Source organism: Aythya fuligula, chromosome 3 (assembly GCF_009819795.1).
Source record: "Aythya fuligula isolate bAytFul2 chromosome 3, bAytFul2.pri, whole genome shotgun sequence".
Classification (NCBI taxonomy): Eukaryota; Metazoa; Chordata; class Aves; order Anseriformes; family Anatidae; genus Aythya; species Aythya fuligula.
Window position 1 is genome coordinate 41,805,729 of NC_045561.1, and position 24,530 is coordinate 41,830,258.

The following is a 24,530-nucleotide window of genomic DNA, read 5'->3' on the forward strand; positions in this document are numbered from 1 at the left end:
CAGACCCTCCCTGGCTGGACCCTGTGAGCTACGAGGCACCCTGGGTGCTGTGTGGTGCTGCTGGCTGCGGCCTGCACCTCCTCCCAGACTGTGTGCTCACTCCCAGTATTAAGCAATTGAAGGAATGAATGCTCCCAAATGCTAGTGGGAAAGGCTGTTAGAGCTGCATGCAAGACAGAGCTACACTACATCTTCACACTCAGGCTATGCAGGTGGTGATACTTGTTTTCTACTGGTTTAATTACCATGACACTTGTATCTAAAGGGCCAGTCAGGACTTTGTGCTAAGTCTTGTCCAAACATGGGATAGGATCATTTGGCTGTATCCCTGGACAGCAGGCAGACGATATCAGATGTCCATCCTCATCTTCCTTGGGCTCTCTATACTCATTATTACTGTTGATGGCAACCCTGCTTGAGAGATGACAAAGCTTTTGAGAAATGCACAAACTTGTTTTGAGTCTTGCCTGCAGGGATGCACTCAAATCCAGTAGCAGTAGGAAAATACACGTCCACCTCTGAACAATTTTCTCACCAAGTTAGAAGGGATCAGGTCTTTCTCACCATGTATATTCACCTATATGCAACCACCAGGGGACTTGGTAAGAGAGCACAAGCTGAATGTCACAGACACAGAGGCGACAAACAGCTTTGCACATCCCTCCCTCCCTCACCACATAATCATGTATCCGCAGCTGAGAAAGGTTTGCATGAAAAGAGCTCAAAGAGAAGGCAACATCTGGGTGGGCAGAGTTGGGCAAGGGACAGGTGATGGTGGTGGGCACTTTGAAGATGGGTACTTTGAAAAGTTTGAGGCCATGATATACTCACCTTCATCTCAGTAAAAATAGACAGACTGAGGAAAAGTCTCACAAGATTACTGAAAACAGTATCCTGCTTAACTGGATGTTTTCCATTGATTTATCAAACATAATCCCTAGTTTGTGGAGTGCCTCTCAACTGACATTATGCTCTGGCTAAACATCTGCAGATAATGCTAGCATTTCCTGTTGTACACTTTCTCCGTTAACTGGATGGGAAGATTAAACCTCTGTCCTTTAGCTTGGCAGAGCTTCCAAAGCTAACTCCTCAGCAGCTACAGCACACAGCAAATATACCCTAATCTTCCTAGAGAACGCATAGTCAAGCTCATGGTCTTGGACCTTATCTTCAAACACCCTCCCTAAATCGGAAGATGAGATCAGTCGTTGAACATACTCTCTTTTTGAAGCAGGTGGAGCTTTCTGTCTCATAGCCAAAGCCTCTTTGCGAAGGAAATGGTAAACTATTAAAAGCAAATCAACAAAGCTCATTGCTTCAACCTTCCCTTCATTGATGCAAATATATGTTAGCACAGATATCTACAAGGAAAACTACAGGCTTCCAGGTCAAAATGCCAACACAGCCTACTCTTAGGGATGAGGAAGCCAGTGTGGCTGATGTTAGTCATGTCAGACATTCAGCATTCACAGAACAGGATCCTCCCACATTCATTAGAATCGACGATTATCAAACAATAAAAAAGGAAAAACATTACTTCTGCTCCAAAACGAGTAAGTCTTAGCACAGCAAAGCAGCAAAGTGGTGCAGAATTTCTTATTCTTGATGATGCATGAGTTTTCCAGCCCAGAGGACTGTCATAATATTAATGAGTTTCAGCAGATTGTTGAACCGTGGCTTTGTAGAAATGACTGACCAGCACCAGAACAATGCAGCACAGGAAAAAGGCATACTGAAGAAGACAAGATCCTAACAAAATACACAATTACTAACCATCTAGAGAGGCTGCGAACTTTTCAAGCACATTTTCTTTTAAGCAAGAGCAATACTTCATGTTTTTCTAAGGGAGACCCAGCCTTGCCCTCTGATGATTTCTGCTATGCTAAGGTAAAATGAATGGAAGACAAAGAGCCTGGAGGGAAGGAGCGGGTGGGGGGTGGGAGCTGAGGGAAGCTTTCTCATGAATAGGCTGCAAATCCTCTGTCACCTTGTCTTTGCCAATGCTGCACACTAACTACGGAAGTTAATTCAGTTACTTAAACAAAACAAAACAAAAACCTAGCCTGGATAAAATCTGAATTAATATGGACAGTGAGTTACTAAAGGCTATGTGACTGTGTGCTCTGTGTGCTTTTTTTTCCTAAAGCTTTAAGAGATGTTAGAAACTGGCCCCAAATCTGAGCTCCTTTTTTCCCCAAAAAAGATCTATTTTCAATGCTGAGATTAAATTTAAAAGGAACAGAGTTCTCCCCTACTTATCATAAACCAGTACCATCACGTACCAGTTTCCATATCTCCCAATTAAGAAGATAAAAAGAAATCAATATTTGTAACCCAGAATTCCTGAATTAGGAAAATAAAACTAAACTAAACAAAATAAATAAAAGGAAAGAAGAAAAGGCAACAAAAATTGGAAAGTCTGCCATTCTTCTGTTGTTCTTCCATTTATGGTTTTATATAGAAGCCAAACATTACTTTAAAAAATGTTCTGGGCACAATGTATATTAAATAAACATTGGTGCGATATTAATTCCCCACTAGGACTTAAAGTGGAAAAATAAAATTTGTGTACGTCCTTTTTCCCCCAGACAAATGCTGGACCTGGGCCTTCTCATCGCACCCCTCCTCTTCTGCAAAGAGCTCTTTCCACACATCAGCCAGCATATGCTTATTTGGGAATTGAAACAAAGCCCTTCTCCACTAGCAGCAAGCCCTCTCTTTACCTCTGCAGAACCAGAAGATGATCCTTGCTGCCACAAAAAACATAGTGGGCTCCACAAGTGCAATTATCTCCTATCTTGTGAAGGCTGCAGACAGGAGCAATGGTCTTCTGCCAGCAAGTGAGAAGATAAAGAAGTAGATTACATCCTTTGCCCTCATTTTTACTGCCCAGGCAACTTGTATTCATCTACAGATGGGTGCAAATATTGGTTCTGCTGCTGCTGAAAGACACAACTGAGAGGTTGGGGACCAAGAGCTGCATCCTGGCAGAAGACATGAGTTTGTCTACCAAGGATCTCCACCATGGGACCAGATCACCATGAAGATGAAGAGAACATTATGCCAGAGAGACATGATTACAAGTTCTAATCTGCTGCACTTTCAGAAAGATCATTTCAGTTTCCACCCTCTGTGGGTTTTAGCTATGGTTTCCACACCCAGAAACAAAAAGAACAGCAAAGATTCTCGACTTTCCTCCAGCCCCAGTTAATCTAGGCTAATCCATTTCCATGAAGCAATGCCATCAAATTTCTCACGAGGTTATTTAAATTCAAATTTACTAAGCATTTCCAAGATACTACATGCTGGGAGGACATTGCAGACATTTTCAAATATATTGCAAATGATTGTAAAGACAGATAGAACATTTAATGAGAATCTGTGCTGTGGTCATGCAGTCTAAGATATCCTGAAAAATAATCTGCTCTGTTTTAAGGGTGAGAATGGGTTTTCCGTGAATTAAGTTAATTTTTATATTTCTACTTTCTGATACTTTTTTGCCCTCAGTGACATACAGAGAGGAGATACACAACAACAATAGTTCTAAGGAATGAAACTGGAAACAAAATAAAGAAGGTAAGAATAAATTTTTAGAAGTGGAAATGAGACAAGTAGAAGGAAAGGGGTAAGAAAAATATAAATAGAGACCAGGGAAAGAATTGGAAAGCCCTCTCTCCAAGAATACTAACTTCAAGAACAGCAAACAAAAGAGCTCACAAATGCTTAAAGTAGAGGAGGGAATAAAAATGAGTTAGAAAGGATATGTAAGTTTTTATTTTTTGTTAATTGGATTCGCCATTGTGCAAACTAAATTTTCACAGCTACCCAAAAAAAAAGGACATATCTCCTAAATAAGGCTGGGCTAGTACAGCAAGCAAAAATTACCTGTCATTTATTAGCTAACACACTTAGCTGTTTGCTTTTCAATATTCACAGCCCATTTTATTCATGAATATTTTGGGTGAGCAAACTTCCCCTCACCAGAATACTTCCAATACAAAAGATCAGTGGGGTAATAAAGCAGCTTGAATATTGTTTCCGAATACTGAGTGGGAGCAAATCTGCATATGTACACTATCTTTGCTAATTCCTTCCTCCCCTACAGAAATCTATTCAAAATGCTATTTTTGTTCATGAGTTCCTAAGTTCTTGTTACCAGTTACACAGCTGAAGTGATAATCCTGCAATTCATGATATTATGACCTTTCCACAGCAAGTAAGCACAATGACATAAGTTGCTGTTTTCAGGCTGGAAAAGAATATCAGGAAAACATAAGCCTTTAAGAAACAATAACCCTGTTTTCATGACAGCGTCTCTCATGTAAACTGAAAAATAAGGTGACTGAAACAAAGAGTATCGTATTGTTCCGAACAAGGAGAATTGATTCTCCAAAGAGAAGTGTTCGATTATCCCTACGCATGTTTGGTGACACTGCAATGTTCTTTAAATGTTTCTGAACCCAGACAAGTGTTTTGCTGCTGGTGGTGGCAGAGAGCTTTTTGTGAACCTATCAGTACGATAAAACACCACAATATGTTAAAACAAGATGGTTTTACTTTAAAGAACAGCAAAACAGATTTGAGGCAGAATCCCTTCAGATGTCACAGAAGTGTGTAATTTCCTTCCAATTTTGCAAATCTGATAACGTATGTACTATGTTCGCTTCCAGTGGCACCAACATCTAACCACGTTCCCAATTTTCAACACGTAAGATAGCCACACAGGGCCTAGTCCTACAGTCCTTTGTTACAAAGGGAGGCAACACAAGTGATTGCATTGACATGCACAAGCACTTTGTCAGGTAGGTAAGAATAAGCAACACCTTAAAGCCATTGGCAAACAACATTTTGGGAAACTAAACGCATATATTAAATGTTATATAAATATATATACATATTATAAATACAATATAAATATATAAATATATTACATATTATATGTATTATATTACATATTTATATCCTATACGGACATGACCAGTAGAGAAATTTAACCAGATGACAGAGAAACATCCATCCACAAGGACATCTGGCCCTTTTCGTGTTCTCTGAGCTCTCAGACCATGAGCCTGTCCCCTCAGTGTGCTATTGAGAGTATTCATACCCAGCTCTGCTCCCAAAATCATTTTGGAGACTTAGCGTGTTATAAAGGAGACCCAAGACACATGGTATCTAAACTAATGAGATGAATAACAGGCGACAAAAATGACTTGTAAGATCATTCATTTTCAAGTAAACTGGAATGTGATGTGTTAGCAATTAATGCTGAGTTGCTCTGTTATGGTTTGGGACCCTCAGGACATTGGAGGTCTTGTCTGAAAGATGCAGCTCAATGTAGTTGACATTCAAACGCATTAAAAATATTGCCTGCATGAGAAAACCACAAATTTCCTTTACAGGAATGCAAGTCTTGCTAAACAGACACAATCCCCTTCACATTTCAGTGAACAGGGAGCTGCAAGGTGTGCAAATGAGCACACCTTACAGGAGGATACGACTCTGCTACACTGCATGTCCTGAGCACCCAGGAGTTGAAAAAAGCCATTAAAATGAAAACAAACACTGCTGATTAGAAAACAAACCAGCACAAATAGCAAAAGACAATCAATTGAAGAAAAAAGGTTTTACATACATTTACAAAGTTACAAGGTGCTGTATCATTTAAAAATCAATAATGGCAAAGCACCATCACTGCAATATTACATCTTACTAGAAGGCATTTCCTACTAGCTTTATTTCCACATTCTTGCAGATTAACACAGAAAATAGCTCAATAAAACACCTTTGTGTAATTGTCACCAGTTATTCCTGAAAAATATTATTCCCCCAAAATAATTTCATGATTCCTATCTGGGAATTAGAAACAGCAACTAAAAAGCCACCGTTTTGTGATGAATGGAAGCCACAGGATAATCTTTGAGGCCTGCGGAAGAGTACAATCACATTAAATTCCCTCAGCTCAAGAAATGTCATCTTTACATCGGCTGGTACAAAAAATTGTTTCCAGCCTGAGGCAGTTATGATAAGGGATTTAGAAGCCATCACCATGTGGGCCACGAGATACAAAGGAATGCATCACTGCATATAAAGCGTCTCTTGCTCCCAATTTCGGAGCTAATGTTTTCACAGCTGTGTATGACTTAGAGCAGCTGGGAAGAAGAAAGGGACTAAATGAGTCACTGGAAGTATCCAGCATTTTGTCTAACCTGTGTTTAACACTACCGCAGCAGAACTGTTGGTAAGCAAAATAAGATCAGACAATGATACTGCACGGGCTGGGGCTGTGTCCTCTTGGAAGCAACATACAAAACGTCTAATCTTTAAGGGGAGGTAGGCAAAGATGGCATTTCAGTCATATCCGTGCACTGCTACAATGCTACTGCCAGCTGAAACAGCCCTCAGTGCAACTGAGGTGGGTCACGGGTTACACAAAATTACCGCAGGCCATCTGGCACTCCCCAACACGCTTGTGCCGCTGTGTATACGAGGGGGGGAAGCTTTTGGAAAGCCTTACTAGCAGCCTTTGCACAGCAACTCTGCTCTAGCAGCTGCCAGACTTTGTGCACAATGACATGCAGGACACTAACAGCCCAAGATGAAATCTCACCCCTGCAGAAGATAAGAGGCTGCAGACCGCCATAGAGGGGTTTTGTCACCAAAATGCTCAATATTTGCAAGCTTGCACTTGTAGACTTGGATACCACAGCCTGCACAACCAAAAGCACGGTGCTGAACTTCAGACAGGGCTCCGAGTGTGTGCACTTGGACATGAGGACCTCACCTGACTGCAGAAAATCATGACTGTCTTGAGAAATCTTTAAAAGCCTAATTATTTAATTAGTGATGAAACCAGCTCCTCCTGGGGTTTCTGCTGCCTCAGGGTTCAATTTTCCATGGCAGGTCTGGCTCTTGGATTTTGAGTGTCAGCAAAGGGATAAATGATAGTCTCAAGCTCTTTCGTTTCTCCTGATGTTTCATTTTCTCTCTGCCTCCTTCCCCTACAAAATGCATTTTTCACTTGTTAGATGTCCCTTCATCACGTAGCTTATCTATCATTAATTGTTCAGGCTATGGTTCAGGCATAACTCGTATATTAACATGCAATGCCACCCAGGAAATATTTGGTATGTTAAAAGAAGTTCTTAAAGCAAATGTCAAATGATCCACAGCATATAAAAAAGAAATATTCAGCTGCCACTCTCTTGTAACAATTCTGCCACATTTATTCCATCTGCTCCAGGGAGCAAATTTCACAGATTATCAGTTTCTAATAAATTTCACAAGGGCAATGTATTCCAAATATGTTTCTACAAATATCTAGCAGATGGACACATGAAAAATAAAGCATTGTTATCTCATCCTATATCTCATGAAGCTGCTTTGCATGCATACTAATGATACTTAGTTTTCTTTGGTATAAAAGCCTCATATATTTTCCTCTGTATTTTCCTCTACTACTGCTAGAACATCAGCAGTGTCTCCAAAGGTAAGAAAGAAATAAATCCATTTGCTGCCTATTTTGTTGATATAACCGAATTCCTGTTTTTTACACAGCACTTTGTAAGATAACCATATTTGCCATGGAACATTTACTAGCTTCTGCAAGGGCAATGGTCTGAAAGATATATTTTTTTTTAATTCTACATTCTTCCACACGTTTTGGGGGGTTTCTCCAGCTATCAAATACAGATCACACAGAGATTGATCTTGATATGCACATGCATTCACACAGCCCCCTCTGTGATAGAAGTGAAATAGACTGAAGCTAGGACAGAGATTTAATGAGACATAGGGCACACGTAAAATGTGACAGACGTACAACTGGTCACCTAGCATGACTTTCATTGTGATATGTAAGCTATCAGATAACTCAGATGATGACTTTTCAGACAGAAATATAGATCAGAGGTTTCTTACCAATTTAAAAGGCAGGTGATTTTATGGATAACTTCAAAACCAGGTGAGTAACTGCAAATGCCAAATCGAGACTTAGATTCCAACATCTAAGCACCTAAACAAATGTGAGTAGGTACTTACTCTCGGTTTCCACTGGTCTCAGAGGTGTTTATTAGTACCCCACACATTTTGCAAAACGTGGTCACTTTCATTAAGTGCTTAAGTGTTGATCAAGGAGAGCATTCAGCACTAGTGGTGAGCAGAAGTTGTCCATGTAGGACTTCTTACATGTGATATACCCATAGAAATGTCTTCACTGAACACAGTCTCATTGTCTTGACTCTGACTACTTATGTATTTATCTTGTTTAACAGCAAAAAAGTAAAGCAATTTGCAGTGCCATTAGTACATGGAAGCAATGGCAATGGTATTTGATTAATACCATTATTTTAAAGAAGAGCTAGTGACTATAAAAAATAACAATGAGAGGTTTGAAGTATATTGGTGATTGGAAAAGAGACAGCCTGAAGGATTATATACCTGCTACTTATTTATTTTTTCTTGAAGGATACTGTCCTAAGCAATCGTCAGTCCATTGTTCAGAATGCAAGCCGTATTTTAAATGGAAAAACAATATTAAAAAATCAGTGTAGCTAATTGGCAGTTAGCTTCTTTTACATGAAATTATTAAATACTGAATATATTTGCTTTTTCGTCAAGGCATTGACAAAAAGTTCTTCCTTCTGTAAATGCAAGACTATTAAGGAGTACTGTTGTTAATCAATCATTAACACTGTATTAAACTATCTGAGAACAAACCCATTTTTGGACTGCAGTCAAAAATGCTATACTTCTTCCTTGTTTTTTGTTGTTTGTTTTTTTTTTTTTTCCAGGGAGAGAGAGAGAGAGAGAAAGGTACTCCAGTGGATAAGCTAGGTACTCCACATCCCCAAAAACAGAAAACACAAGATGAAAACAAAACCAAAATGAGAATTTATTCCAAACTACGCTTTCCTTAAGAAAATAAGCAAAAGAGAGAAAATAAATAAATAATATTGATATATTTTTTAAAAAAACTTATTATTTTAACTCATTAAAGTTGTTTTGGTCTGAATTTTCTTCATTAATTCTCTTTTATTACAGTATCAGTCAAAAAAAAAACAACAACAACAAAAAAAAAACAAAAAAAAAAAAAAAAAAAAAAAAAAACATATTACTAAGAGCTCTACCTTGTTTTGAAGCTATATACCTTAATTTGAATCTAGGTTGCTTCGATGTGAAGTGATGTTTCATCTGCAGAAAAATTTAAAAAGTTTGTTTGAATTCTCGTTACACATGCTTGATCCTCTACTGGTCTCAAAGGCACCAAAAAAGTGCATCCATAAGCCAGATGTAAATTTCACCTCCGAAGACGAGGTAAAATGCAATCTTAAAAATGTAATCTTAAACCATATTCTTTAAACCTTCCTTAGAGAGTAGGTTTTTAGCTTATGATTTTTAAGGAGTAATATGAGCACCTACATAAAGACCAAAAAAGAGAAACAGTCTCTCAACTAACTTCGCTAAGCAGGGGGAAAAAAGCCTCTTGGGCTTATGTTTACTTCTTTTGCTTACTCACGCTATACAGCAGGTGGAATTAATTATTTAGAGACCAAATAACCTTTAAAAAAAGTAACTATAACCACTTAATTTGCATAAATATAAAACTATTTTAAAGATGTAGTATCCTACTTTCTGGTAAAAACGACATACATTTTCTCTTCCCACCAATATATAAAGAAATTCTTAGCCCTTAATTACATGAGATTAACTATTTTTAGAATAGCACCATTTTTACATATTGAAAAACTGTCACTGGTTCAGGACTGAATCTTCCCTGCCTGGGGGCTTTGCCAACACTGTTGGATTATTATTATTATCATTATTAGGAAGGGAAATTTCAGAAGTTTGGCACTACCACAACAGTCTGGAGGGTTGGAGCATCCAGGTGGCCAGTTAGGACAGAGAAGCTGATGGCAAGGTCTGAAGTGAATAAAGTGAATATTAAAACTGCATTTACAGCTGCACTGACACACACACAGCACTTGGACTTCATGTATTTGTGTCCCCAGCAAAGGCTGGGGAGGACACTCATCTCTCAACAGCACAACTATTAAGCCTGCAGCCTTGTAATAGAAAACCTAGACTGAAACAGGCTCAGGCTTGTATGGTACTAAGGAAGGCAATCCTTGTATTAAATAATTAAATAATTAAATAAATTTACAACACTTGAAAACTCTTAGATCTGCAAAATAAGGTTTGAAATGGTCAACTACTATCCATAACGAAACATACTAGCTTCCAAAATACAAAGTAGTGCGTCAAGAAAGGGTTTTAGCTTTTAATCCTTGCCCTGAAATAATACTTCTCACAGAAGCAAGATGAATACCAACAGTTCAGCATCAGATTTTCATCCACAAATGCTAGGAATAGGGGAAAAAGCATGCTGAAAGCTCATAAACACTTATCAAGACACCTAAAATTGTATTACAAGTTAAAGTATGGATGCTGTAAAGAAAATTCCAGTTTCCAGACAACCCAAACGTTACATAAACAGATGTTAACAAGTAAAAACAAACCACTACTGCAAACCTATCTGATGAATTCTTCTGAAAGCAGAAAAAAAGAAGTCTGTACAGCTTCTCCAAGTATTTAATAGTTAAAGAGAGATTTATGTCATTCTAGGAGCCTGATATATCATTTGAGTCCTCACAGGCTAAAAGCATCAATATATGTTGCTATACTTTATGTTTTATTTTTTAATAAAGAGTAGGGTGTTGGGTTTTTTTTGCCCCCTTCCTTTTTTTTTCTTAAAAAAAAAAAAAAAAAAAAAAAAAAAAAAATCACAGGAGGCTCTTAAGACTTGTGTTAAACTTAAGTATTTGAGACTTCTCTAGCTAAGTTGAAATCAGAGTTCTGAAATCAGTTATGAAGTATCAAAGTTATGGGGGATAGGCAAGACAGACACAGCTTGATCTTTGAAGTCCACTTCCATCATTTTTCACTCAGCTCAGACTTAGTTTAAAGCATGAAAGTTATGCAAAATAAGTACCTCTATATTCAACAATGTGAGTGAGCAACTTTTAAAATCTGGAAACATTTCTACCAATGCAACAACAAAATGAAGGCAAACAGATTATTAATTATACCTGCTCAAAGACAGAAATAGGAGTGGCATTAATTTGGGGTTGGGGGGGTGTTGCATTTTTATTAAGGCATAAACTCCAAATACAGCCTATGAAAGCTTTTTCTAGTATAAATACTTGTGGGAGACAAAGTCCATTTTTTCTATCACAACAGCAGTGCAACATTTACTAACAATCCTTCAAGGAGCAGCCTAAACCTTGCGGACTAGTCTAGAGCCCCCTTCACACAGCAAGAGGAAGAAATATAAATGGTAGCATTCCTTTAAAAAAACAACGCAACCATAAGTATAAGTGCATTCTGCATAAGGATTCAGTTCCCAAAATATCTCCATTGTTGTCTTGGTTTCCATTTGCTTTCTAATTCCCCAAAATAGCATTCTTTCAAAACTGTTATATAAAGGGTCATTACTTGTTAAGGACGCCCAGAATTACAGCAAGGGACTCTGGCTCTGCTCAGAGCTCAATTCTGCATAGGAACAGAGGAGTGCCTTTTCAATCAGCTGCAGCATCCCCAGTACTCCACAACTTCTGGATGTTCAGTGGTTCACACCACAGATCACAGCACCTGCAGGCAGAGTTGGAGCAATGTGCATCAACTGCATGCATGCTCCCTTGTCACTGGCTGTACCAGCTCTGCTTAAGAGCAGTCCTGTGTACTGGAGAATCCCCCACACAGTACTTATTTCTTTTACCTGCATCCATTGGCGGGCTGCTGGCAAAGCTCCTGAACGTGGCGAGGAACAGAGGTCATAACAATAACATTTTGGGGATTTCCAACCTTGAACAATTCTGGTATTATTCTAACACAAGTTCAAAAACATTCCCTAACACTTTTATGTATGTCAATGATGCATTAAGAAACATTTTTAATATTTCAGAGGTTTCCATGATATCATTCTTACCTATGTAGTTTATCTTCCAGCATCTCCATATACTTTTCAGCATTTTCTTTTACACTGGTCACTGCAAGACAAAATTCAACAATTAGGTAATGGTATAACTGAACAGTTTTTATTTTTAAAACCAACTCATCTCTTACCCACATATTTTTATACACATCAGTTGAAAATGAGAATTCCAATAATCTTTCCACAATTAAATTACAGTATGTCTTCCCCCTTTTTTCTTGAAAGTCTATTGTATTGTATGTGTACTAAATTAATATATCTACTGATCAAAGCATCACTAAATTAACCACTCAGTTGCACCAGAAAAATGGTGAGACTAATGAAGGCACGTATCATAGTATGTATCTTGTCAAAACAAACCAAAAACCCCACACAACAGAGCTAGATCTTCATCTTTACCTTCAGGAGAAGTAGGCAAGCCTAATTCATCAATTCCTGAGCAAGAGTCCTTTAAAATCCTATGAAACCTTTATCAAACAACTTAGGACCTAGGTATCATCTCCACACACAAGTCCCTATAACTTCTTCACTGAGAACGAACTCCAATGAATTACTTACTCAATGTAACACAAAATAACAAGGCTATGTAGGTCCTTGGTACTCCACCCTGGGTATGAATGAGGGAAAAGGCAAATCCCCTCTAGGAAAATGGAGGCTCTTTGTGGATCATCACATTATTACTATCATCATCTTTACCTGGCAGCTGCTCCAAGTCTAGTAGGACTGTTAATTGGTTAGTCATTTTGAAACCCTTAACTCACTGCACATCGATTCTATGTTCAGTTTATGTGAAGACACATTCTACAGAGTATGGCTGTTTCTACAGGCAAAGCTTGCTGCATGGATCATCTACCCTCTGAATTTACCCATCCATCTCCTCCTCCCATCTCCCCTACAATACAATGCTTCCAGATTGAGCTAACATAAATCAAGTGCTGCATGTATTTATCACTTTCCCTCTTTTTTTTTTCTTTTTTTTTTTTTTTTTTCATATTTTCCCCCCATAACATAGAATTTCACACACTAATGTCTAGTTTGAACACTTGGTTTTAAACAGGTCGGTTGTTCTAAAGTTGCACAAACCTACTCAGGCAATACCATTTGCAGCAAACATCAGGGTCAATGTGACATTGACTATCTGCAGAAGGTGTTCACCTGGTCAGACAGAAGTCACACATAGCTGAAGCAGTCTCCACCTCAATAGCAAACATGGGACATATTTCATGAAGCTGATTCATGTTTTTTTGTTTGTTTGTTTGCTTCTTTAAAGTGAGAGGTTATCAGATTATATATATATATATATACACATATACACACACACACACACACCCTAATTCTCTATTAAAGCATCAGTGTCACCCATGGTATCATTAATCCAGAATCACTGTCAGAACAGGTTTTGCAACACAACACCTTGAGCCAGCAGGATTATGGAAGATTATACTGTATATAGACAACTGAATTCGTTTCTACATTCACAGATCTATCTCACCATTAGAGGAGTGCTGGCAAACGTTAAGCAAAAGGTTATATGAGGATTTTTGCAATAGCACTGGAAACTAAACAAGTTCCTTTATCTTGTAGCAGAGTTTTCTAACAAGTACAGGGCTCAGTAAAAGTTCTTGCTTTCATTACCATCCTTTTATTCCCCTGTTTCCTGTGGAAGTGCAGAGAGCCTGCAAGTCTTCTTTTAATGACACGCTACAGTTTTATATAAACTACAACCAGCTTTTCAAAACTCCCTATCTGTCAATTTGCAATGCGTTGACCTGAGGTTCAGCACACACTTTGATAACAGATAGCTTCAAGGTATGTGGCTGCTGTACTTCCCATTCTCTTGCCATTGTCGTAATATCCTTGAACATGAGCTGTTACAATTCAGGGGCTTATTCGTTCCAATAATAAAGTCAGCAGATATTAATAATTTTTGGAGAGGGATGAGAAGAGGTGGAGAATCTGTTTCACACTCACTTTGTTTCTAACCGATATAGTGACTTCTTATGTTACATGAAAGATAAACCTTGCTTTCAATTTCTCCTGCTGTGCTTGTCACTTTTTAATTGGGTATGATCTGATAGAGTAATTCGCACTTTCACAGTTCAGTCCTGCCCCTACATGCAATTTTACAATGCCCTTGAAGCACGCAGCTTAATATATCAGTATTATTCAATGACAAAAAGTAATGGACAAGAATACACCGCCAGTCGAAAGTAGGTCAGTAAAAAGCTAACACTCATTTGGAAATCACCTCACATCACTAAACCACACTCCCTCCCGTCAAATGTTTTAACTACATTAAAAGAAATGCAAACTTTGCTGCTAAAAGAGAAAGCTATCCAGACTAGCTTTGTCTCCTTGCCTTCTTGTGCATGTAATTGAAAGAGCTGTGACCTGGAGATTTTGCTTGAAGGAAAATACTGCTTAAAAATTCGGTGGGGGTTGCTTCCGTCGTAACAAATTGCAAGCAGCACCACAACAAATACACAAATACTTTCAGCCTTTTAGATCATCCATTTGAAATAGAAGACAAGCAACAAATTAGCAGGTTTTTTGTTCTAGCTTAATGAATCTGTTCACCATCACTTCAAAGCACACAAAGTGCAAACTGGAAGCCATGCATGCCTTAAATCTAGCTAGGAAAGTACTAGATGACAGACCAAAAAAAAAAAGTAGTAATAATTTATGAGACTCTTTTCTATATAAACATGCCAAATGGTTTATTTTTATATTTAAGTGAATGAGATTGCCTTTTTTTCATCAGTTCTCCAGCGATTTACATGCTTAGCTCATATTGGCCTTAAGGGGAGTTATTAGAATAAAAACATATAAATACCCATGGAAGATCAGGCACCAGGGTATTTGCTAAGGTTAAAAATATACTTTTCTTGTGAAGCCTTAATTGAAGAAAAGTGATTCAGCATTTCTCTCTCTTGTTGCATCCTTCCTGCCTACAGCAGCAAAGCCCAGTCTTAGGATCAGTCCTGGTGCGATGGGGCTGAGGGGCAGCAGTGAGCTCCTGTGGTAGCCTTTTAGTTGTCACAAAGTGCAAATCTACCATTTTTAAAGCTGCATAAACATCTTACAATAATTAACTTACATAGTCTTTCAAAATATCACGTGTGTTTCTTATCTGAAAACAGCACCCCAGGGGTAATGTTACTTCACTTAATTATCAGTATTATTTGAGCCTACATGTGAAACTATATAATTATTTTTATCCTCAATCTTGGCTCTCACTAAGTGAGCTTTCAAAGACCATTACATCTGCTTTAGATTCCATCATCAATATTTTCCAAAATTTTCAAAAAATGAGTATCTGACTTGATACACCTTGAACCCAGTGGAAATTCCAGATGTGGCTGCTTGGCACCTCAGAAGAAAAGGTTCTTAAAACTGAAGTAAGTGCCTCAATACTATACTTAATATCATAGCCATTTTAAGTGCTACCCTACAGGTCTTTAATACTCCATCAGACTATTGGACTTTTTTTTAATTTTTCCTTTTTTTTTTTTTTTTTTTTTTTTTGTTAGTGAATGGTGACACATTTTGACACATTAAAGGTTCAAAGAGCTGCAACAGCTGCCAGCAGACCTAGACCCAGCAGAAAAAGAACTGCCACACATTGCCTGCCTGCCTGCATGACAAGCCCGAAGCCGATTCAATTAGCCTCTCCTTTCCCCAAGCATTACTTTCCTTCTCAAGTACTTCATTAGTCAGGCAAAGTGAAACTCCCACTGACTTCAATGTGATTTTTGCCCAACTTAAGGAAGCGGGATGAGATTTGGCTCTTTAGAATGATATAAAAAATAAAATTAACTGCAAGGACATGCAGTGATCCAGCTGCAGTAAATACTGAGGGCAGAATTAGTTGCAAACAAGGTTGACAGATGTCCTGTCATTATTCTATCTTTGAAGTGTATAAATGATTACTAATGCTAAGAGGAATGCAAAAGCAGAACATGATCAGTTGAAACCATCTGATCTTTTCTGTAGTGGAATATGTGCCATATTAATGTGTGAAGTTTTGGTCTGAAAAACTGTGGAAAAGCTTCGATATATTTAAAGGTTAACTTGAAAAGCCAGTCAAACTTCAGAGAAGACATGTCAGCTGCTCAACTGCATGTCAAGATGATTTATCAAGCCACAGTAACAAGATTTTGGATTACAGAATAGTAAGGAATTTTGCAACTTGCAGACAGACATGGGAAAAACCCAAAGAACAAGCTTTGAATAAAGAAAAACTGCCTCTCTCCAGTGCGTTATTCCCAGGGAACTCAAAAAGAACAAAAAAGGCCAGAATTAAAGAGAGGAAAATAGGTGGTTCAATAAAGACGTGAAAATACTCTAAAAGAGCTGTTATTCTGGGTCAACTCAATAAACCAAATTCTATTCTGGTTCACTGATTATTTTTCAGTAACAAAATAAATATTGAGATATGTAGTTACTACCTGTCTCTTCAAGTGATTGTGTTTTGTTTTAAAGAATCTGCTAATCCTTTAAATATCATTACAGAACAGCACAAAATTAGCCTAAGGAAATTACTGCCACTGGAGACAAGGTGGTCAAAATTTTGGAGTAGTCTAAATGGTTTGGCTGTTCCACAAATAAGAAGGTGAGTTGTGAAGACAAAAAAAGGGGCTCAGCACCTATGATGTTAAAGCCCCACAAGTAAAGACATAACCTGGTATTGATGGAGTTGAAGGTAACGTTGATTTATCATAATCCCATCCCACAAGAGGAAAGAGGGCTTTTAGCAACCTATACTCAAATGCCACTCCACTGCCTTCACAACAATGATGGATGCAGTATGTTGCATCTTGCCCATATGAAAATTTCCAGCATCATCTTCAGGTGCCTTTCCAGCACCAGACGGTCAACTCCTCTGATACAGTAGGGCAACTCTTTCAATATATAGGAATAACCTATTAGAGGATCCAGCTTGAGTATCACTTTTTTACAATACTTTGATCGCTGACCTTAAAAACCCTACAGTATACTGCCAGCTTCCATTTCATACCCTCATATTTTCACAAAGATTGAGAAGCAATAAAAATACATGAAAAGTAATAATGAAATGCAAAATTGGCAGAGCACAGGACAGCACAGCTTTTTCTGACTTGTGCTGCACTGAAATAGGAAAAGAAGAAAAGAACAAAGTGAACGATTTCTTTTCCTTAGGATGTTTCTCGTGGGGTTGATGATACAGTAGGTCTGCTGTTAACGTTCTCCAAAACACGTAGGTACATCCTGAACAGCAGTCTAACCTCTAGACATGTCTGGAGTGGGTGGACACTGCAGTACCCAAGACAACCCAGCCTTCTCTCTTTGGGAGACCCCAGAAAGGCTAAGTACCAGCTCATTTGGAGAGATGGCAGTGTTTCATTCACATGTAGCAGAAACAGGCAATGAACACGCTCTTTGGTTTTTCAGAGAAGGATCTCCATCTGCTTGTCTCTCTGCATACAAGGCTCTCATCTTATTTATAGCTAGCTTAATTTGTAGCCTTGATGCAACTTAATGAATCTGAGCCTGCAATGAGTTAAGTTGATACCTTGACTTTGATGTGAAAAATTGCAGCTAAACATATACAGTAAGTAGAAATTACTGACTTGAGCAGGGAGGCCACATCCTGCCCTCAGGCTGTATGTCAGGTCAGATGTAAGGCACAGAAAAACTCAGCATGAACTGAAGTTTGACAAAGAAATAAATAAAGTTAAAAAACAAAACAAAACACTAGATCTTATAAAGCGAAATGACAGGAGATGATAGCAACTCTGCCTGTAACAACTTGTATTTCTATCTTTCTGGGTGAGGCATCAAAGGTTTGCAGAGCTGAAAAGAGGAGGGGGGAAGCTGTGCCTCATAAAAAGGCGCATTTGAAAACCAGACATTCCTAGAATTTACCTCCTAAACCTTCTGCTTTGTATGTGGCACTTTTCATCCAAAGAGACAGGTGACCCTTCCAGTTCTGTGATGATTAAATTGCCTAAATTGAAGGGAATTACCATAGCTTCATATGGATGCTAAGCTTCTTTCAGATTTCTGTAAAATCTAGTGAGCCAGACACAGAGGTTCCTCCTGTGCTACATGTGGGAGAGAGCAGCAGGGGAAAGGCAAATTACCTTCTGAATACTTTCAGTAAATACTCTAAATGGTCTAGTGTCAAAAAAGAAAAATTAAAGAATTGTTTTATTATTCAATATCAAAGCAAGCAAAGCCTTCAAATTAAAGGGACTGTAGGTGAAATACTGAATCGGCAGTGACCAGAGCACTGAAGTTACATGACAATTACCTTGATACTTTAAGAGGCTATAAAAAGTGCAGGGAAGGAGATTAAGGCCCAGGGTCACACAGCGATAATGCAAGACCACCCACCCGTCCAGCCTCCAGGCCTCCCAGCTTAGTCCCCTCCTGCGCGTACCACCTCTCGGTAATCACAGGCCAGGAACAGAGCCCCTAACCACAGGTGTGGACACTTTTCCACACACAACTTAAAAGCTATGAACGTTGCATTTGGTGTGCACTGAAGGGAGCGTTAAACTGGCTGCAAACTTGGAGAAAAATGCTCCTGCCTTTCCATGCACATGGCACTGGATGGCAACGTCCTCGCTTCTGGGAAGCCCGAACTGAGCCCTGCATCCAGGCATCTCTCTGCTTTGCATTTCTGACATAAGCCAATGTTTCCCAGAAAGGCCTTCTTCATTACGGATAGGTTTTACATTACTTAAAATTAGTTGAGAAGTGGAACCACGTGCATTTTTCAGCTACAGCATGACTGCAGGGCACCACTTTGGGAAGCATGCTGGAGATCCCCACTGCAAACGTGCTCAGGCAACTGAGGCTCTTCACTTCTCCTACAGAAAAGGCAAGGTTTGAGTTTTACTCTTCCAACCCATCACACCGATAGGACCATTATACAATCATTTATCAACATACCTTAGCATAGGAAGTATCTTTCCAAAAGCCATAAGGAAAATTTCCCTTCACTTTCCATTCCTATTTCCCTTCTGTTCTTCACTAAGCACTGGGGGAGAAATGAAGCAGAGGGCAGGGGGAGGGAGAGCAATCTGCCTATATTTTCTTTGTATTTTCCCTTACCCGTTTTCATTCCTCTGTTGACCATCTGTTCAGATTCCCTCCCCACTCAAAAAAAAAAAAAAAAAAAAAAAAAAAAAAGATCTCTCTCTTTTTTCTCATTTCTCCTCACAAAGCAGAGCCTGAGCATCAAGGAGAGCCATGTGTCCAGTTTGCTCTCTGTGGATTGTCAGCAGTCACAAGAGATCATCTGGAAACCATTACACAAGCTAACAAGACAGCCAGACTCGACATGTATGAAGGCACTAAAAGAGTTCAAACTTGTTACTTGAATTACCACAAGTTTTTTCCTGAAAGTAAGATTTATTTTAACACAGTTATATAAAACAAAAAGACCCAGAATGAGCCATTTATATAGCTATCCAAGACAAACAACAGAGAACATAAGCTATATTCAGAGGCTAAGCTCCCTGCCAATAACTGAGAACACCTAATACCTATATCATGAAAAGAAGGAACAATTTAAACTTTTTTTTTCTTTTTTTTTTTTTTGGCTGAGGAGACAAACTACAAGACAAGTGAAATCTTGATTCAATTACTGGCCCATTATTATCTCATTGCTACTAGGGATGATCAAGTAGACCGTCAGATGTATGTCACAGCAGTTCAGTAATGTCAAGACTTCTAAAACATACAGTAGCTGTTTTAAATACTCTTCTCACAGTGGTTGTTTTGCTGAACTTTCACATATTCAGTCCTACGCCTAATATTTTAGTCCCTGAATTACAACCAAAAATTATATTAAATGAGTAACCCACTTCGCCTTTTAATTTAAGGTCACAAAGGAAACACAGTCCAAGATTTCTTTCAACCATTCTAACCCCTCCAGAAACTCTTCCAAAATAAAAGGGCTCTGCAAAATCTCCTGCTAGTCTTAATGTTACTGATTAGCTTTTCACCAGCTCAACAAGTATAGCTAGTCAGGCTATACAATCCACTAAGAATCCAGGCACCCACACAGAGACCGCCTTCAGCCAGAAGATAAAACGTATTTTATACTGCAACAAATACAGTTATTTAATGCAGAAGTTGTCTAAAACTTCTTTATGGAGTAAACCCACAACAAAATGGCACAGGCCCAAAAGAAAAAAAAAAAAAGAAAAACAAACCCACACCAAACCCACATTTGACTCCAAATGCTGCCATAGAATCTGGCTACTAAAAGAGATGAAAGGGAGAGATGAGTACAGACATAAGTGCTTTGAAAAGCACGAGAAAAAAGTGTGTTAAAAAAGGCCAATGTTACCACTGAGAATGGAAAATGACACTTATCTTCACTTCAGTAGAACAAATGGCTGCTAAGACATCAGTCCTTCAGATGATTTGAAAGAAAGGAAAGTAGAGCTCAAAGGTATATACTGAATGTTAGAAGTAATACATATTGCAGTAGCTATGAGAAAAAGGAATATTCACAGCATTGCAAGCTATTTTTAACAACCTTGAAATGACATCAAATAAAGCAGAGACTTCCTGTACCAACACTTCCAAATGATAACTGCAAATAGCGCTAACTTGCATTTTTGCACTGCTGTTTTCTCCAAGGAGCTAGAACAGGTCTTCAAACCGCAGAACACCTGTGGAAAAGCATCAATTTCTTTTTTGAAAAATAGCTGACAATGAATAGCAGTGTAGAAAATGAAAGTGTCCCACATAGTCTGATACAATGCGGTTTTCAGAAACCCTCTGTAAACCACTTGGCCACCGTTGGCTGTAACAGGCATGTTTGCTGCATTGCGACTGCAGGGCTTCCAAAGAAGAAAAAATTGTGGAGCTGCTCAGCAGAGCCTGTTCTGCACTCATTCCAGGCAGGAGGACTAAAGCAGATGAACTTAATACACTGTCTTTCTTAATCCCTAATAATCTTTGTCTTGACCTCCTCCTCCTCGCACGACGCAACCTGCTCACAGGCTTCATGAAGCTCATCAGTAATATTTAGATCCACTTGACATACCAAGTAAACACGATGCTTTTGACCACAGACATGCAGTGTCCATTTAAAAGCTTCTCACCTACTAACCTTTAAAGCTGGACCAGAGATTTACAGAGATTTGGGAAAATTCCAGCAGTTGAGCAAAACAGATGTAGCTACAAGAATAGATGTGCACCGAGTGCCCATGCTAACCCTAAGCACCACAAAGGGCACTCACAGATACAAGTGCACGCTGAACTGCGTTCAAGACAGGATTATTAATTTAATTAGCTGGCTTATAAAACAATGCTTAGCGTACAAAATCATTATTTGCTTTCTTACTTCCTAGCACAAAACTCTAATACACTAGTGCTATTGAAAAAGACCACTTTAATGTCTCTAAAGTGAAGACATTTCCTAAAAGATGATAAAGTACATTTCACAAATGGGTTACACATACCCCTTTCAAATGCACTGTAACAAAAGATTCCAATGAAAAAAACAAACTATCACATTGCACATTACCACATAATTTCCACCTATGCTACTGTGTATTTTAAATCTTTTTTCCTTGATGCCCTCTTATGTCACAAGAGCAACAGATACATTTGCATCTTCCCCTTAACCAGACAAACTATAAAATATTAGGGTTTCCTGATAACCTTTTGGGCAAAAAAAGGGACGTAATTCATACTTTGCTTAGAGAGATTATGAAAAAAGCAGCCCTATTACAAGTTGAGAATGTATTTCTCAATAGAAGTGAACAGTTTCAGCATTGATAGAAAGTCTTCTACTTGAATTAAACTGTAAGACCTCTGAGTAATGGCCATAAAGGAAGGGAATTAAAGACCTTGCCCTTCACATGGAGTCTCAACATTGCTACATTATAAGTAGGATGAGTGGATTCATTCTTCAAAGCAGCACAATGCTTTAATACTGTAGCTTATTTTATATATATATATTTTTCTAATGAAAATAGCCAATTCTGGTGGAGCTAACCACCAGAGCTAACTCTTGAATTTTCCCTACAATATTTTTCTCTACATTTTGTCTGTTGTACCATCCCCAGCTGTCTTCCTTCCTGACTCCTGAATCTACATGGTTTGTGTCCCCTTTTCTCTTCCATTCTTTTTTTTTTTTTTTTTTTTGTCCCCTCTGCCTTTCAAATTCCTCTCTCCCCTAAGGTGTAAAACATTTCTTATCACAGGGAATTTTACTTCTGGTTTGGTCCACATAACAAACTTGCAGTACTTAAGTTACTGCCAGGAAGGAAAATTTCTAATGGTCTAATAAAATAAGAACTCTCAAGCCAGTAGTTTGAGGACACTTTCCTGGTTATTCTGTTGACTTTGAAATAAATTCCCAATGGCTGGTGTAGACTCTTCCTATGGTAGCTTAGTTTAATACGTTCTAATACCAAATGTCCTTTAGGTACGAATTAGTTGACTTAATCTTCATGGCACAAATTATTTTTCAAGTGTCATCTGGAAAATTTTAATTTCTGAAGAAGTTTTGAAGGGATAAGCTTGAAGTCAAACTGCGGTAAAGTCAGGTTCCTAATCTTCAGGACATCCCCAAACCCATAGCAACAGCAGTACTATGAAGCTGCTCCAAAATATGCAAAATGAGGATTTTATGCCTCTGCCCTCAACCTTCTCTTTTCACTAAGGTGAGAAAGCAGTAGTAACTCCCACTTCTGAGCTGGCCACTCTCAGAAGCCACTCTCAGAATGTTGCCCTTCAGGCAACATTCACCCATTACTTATCACTTCTTCACAGCTAAGATGGCTAGTTAGATAGGCCACCAGCTGGACCATACCTTATTACAGCTTTGAGACCTCAGGAGTGAAATTTTCCATCAGTCCCACAGCCTAAACACAGGGGAGGATGACTTGGGTTTCCTGCTTAGGTGGGCAGTTAGCAGTTCAGGAGAGGCAGTCTGCCCAGGCGGCAGTAGTGCCAGAAAGAGAAGTGGATCGAGTCAAGTAGGAAAACAGTCACAACAAAGAACAAGTTGGAAAGTGATTGCTGGAAGAACTGAGCCCAAGAGAAAACTCTGCTGGTCTGAGCTGGTCTGGCAGCCGATGGGCACATTACAGCCTGCTTTCCAGGGCACTTACTTGAGGTCTGAGTATAGACAAGTGCTACAGGGCACCATACTGTACGCTATTTTCTCAGCTGAGCTGCTGCCTCTTTGCTTGGCTGACTAACTGATATGTCAATTGAACAGCTGAATACCTGTCTTTTTCTTTTTTCTTTTTTTTTTTCCTTCTCCTTTTTCCCACTTGTATTTTAAAGGCTGGGCCAGAATGCCCATTGTTTAATGCAAGTGGACGTGTATCAGCCTGTACCTTTATGTGAAGTTGAAGAATGTGCAACAGCGTTCTCAACTTCAAGGCCTCTCACAGATTTTGCTGCTTACACCTGGCCAACCTGTGGAAATGAGAAATGCTCACACAGCAATGCTTCCACAGGGTTAGACTGCAAGAAGCCTTTTCAAAGCTGTGATTGTGCATTTTAGCTGTGAAACTTCCAGTGATATCAGCAGGAGTCACACAGCTAAATCCCCAAGCAACGCTTTCGGAGGATGACTTATATTTAAAGGAGGATTAGAAGAAAATACTTCTTACACCATTTTCCATGTAATATTATCAGTCTTAAATTCAGAGAAGTATGGAATCATTTGGGGGGAATAAATGATTCACTGGGTATCAATTTTTCCATCCAATTAGGTTGGGCAACTACGCTGAGTGTTTAACACATACCCCTGCTGCCCCTCCCTTTCCACAGAGTGTATATATTAAACACAAGTTAAGACTTCTGGGTTTTCAACTTTGTTGATTTTATATTCCTTTCGGGATTTAAAGTACTGTTTTGTTTAATTATTTTTCCTCTACTCATCCACAGTATTGAATGACAGTAATAATGAGCTCAGAATCATTGTACAAATCCCAGTAGGAACCATTCATAGTTTGTTAATAGGACATTATATTTGCATTACCAAGTGCAGTTCAAAGCACATTGTGTAAATTAGCTCCGAGGGTTACTACCACGAATCTAAAACCAGAACATCAGGTCAATTAGCACAGCTCTAAAGCACATTAGTTTGGTTGAAAACATAAAGGGTATGATTAAAATTCTAGGAAATCCTCTCCTGCCCTGGCTAAGAGCCTCTCAGAAGAAGGCTGGTTTTGCCTCCGGGAGACACCAGAACGCCTCAGCTCACACCAGTACGGCCTGATCCCAGTGACCCCAATGCCTGATAAGCAATACTGGCCTCTTCTGAAGCAGGGGAAAATTAACTTGCAGGTGGTGTGGAAATCCTCAGAACTCCACAGAGACGCTTTCTTCCCCGTTCAAATTAAAAGAACAGGTGAGAATGAGGAAAACTTGGAGGGCCTGGGAGTTCAGCATAGAATATATTTCTTACATGAAAATGCAATTAACAAAGAAAAGCATATTTAGTTTCTACCACTGAAAGAAACACTACCACTACGTAGCACAACCAATCCCACATGCAACAGGCCAAAAAAATCAG

General features: G+C 38.8%; 1 protein-coding gene across 1 annotated transcript in view; it reads right to left on the reverse strand.

Annotated features, from left to right (window-relative positions):
* Nucleotides 1-24,530, reverse strand: part of DISC1 (DISC1 scaffold protein) — a 200,590-nt gene that overhangs the window by 34,737 nt on the left and 141,323 nt on the right. The window contains 1 exon segment of the mRNA XM_032183944.1: nucleotides 11,984-12,044. Coding sequence (XP_032039835.1) covers nucleotides 11,984-12,044 — 61 coding nt within the window.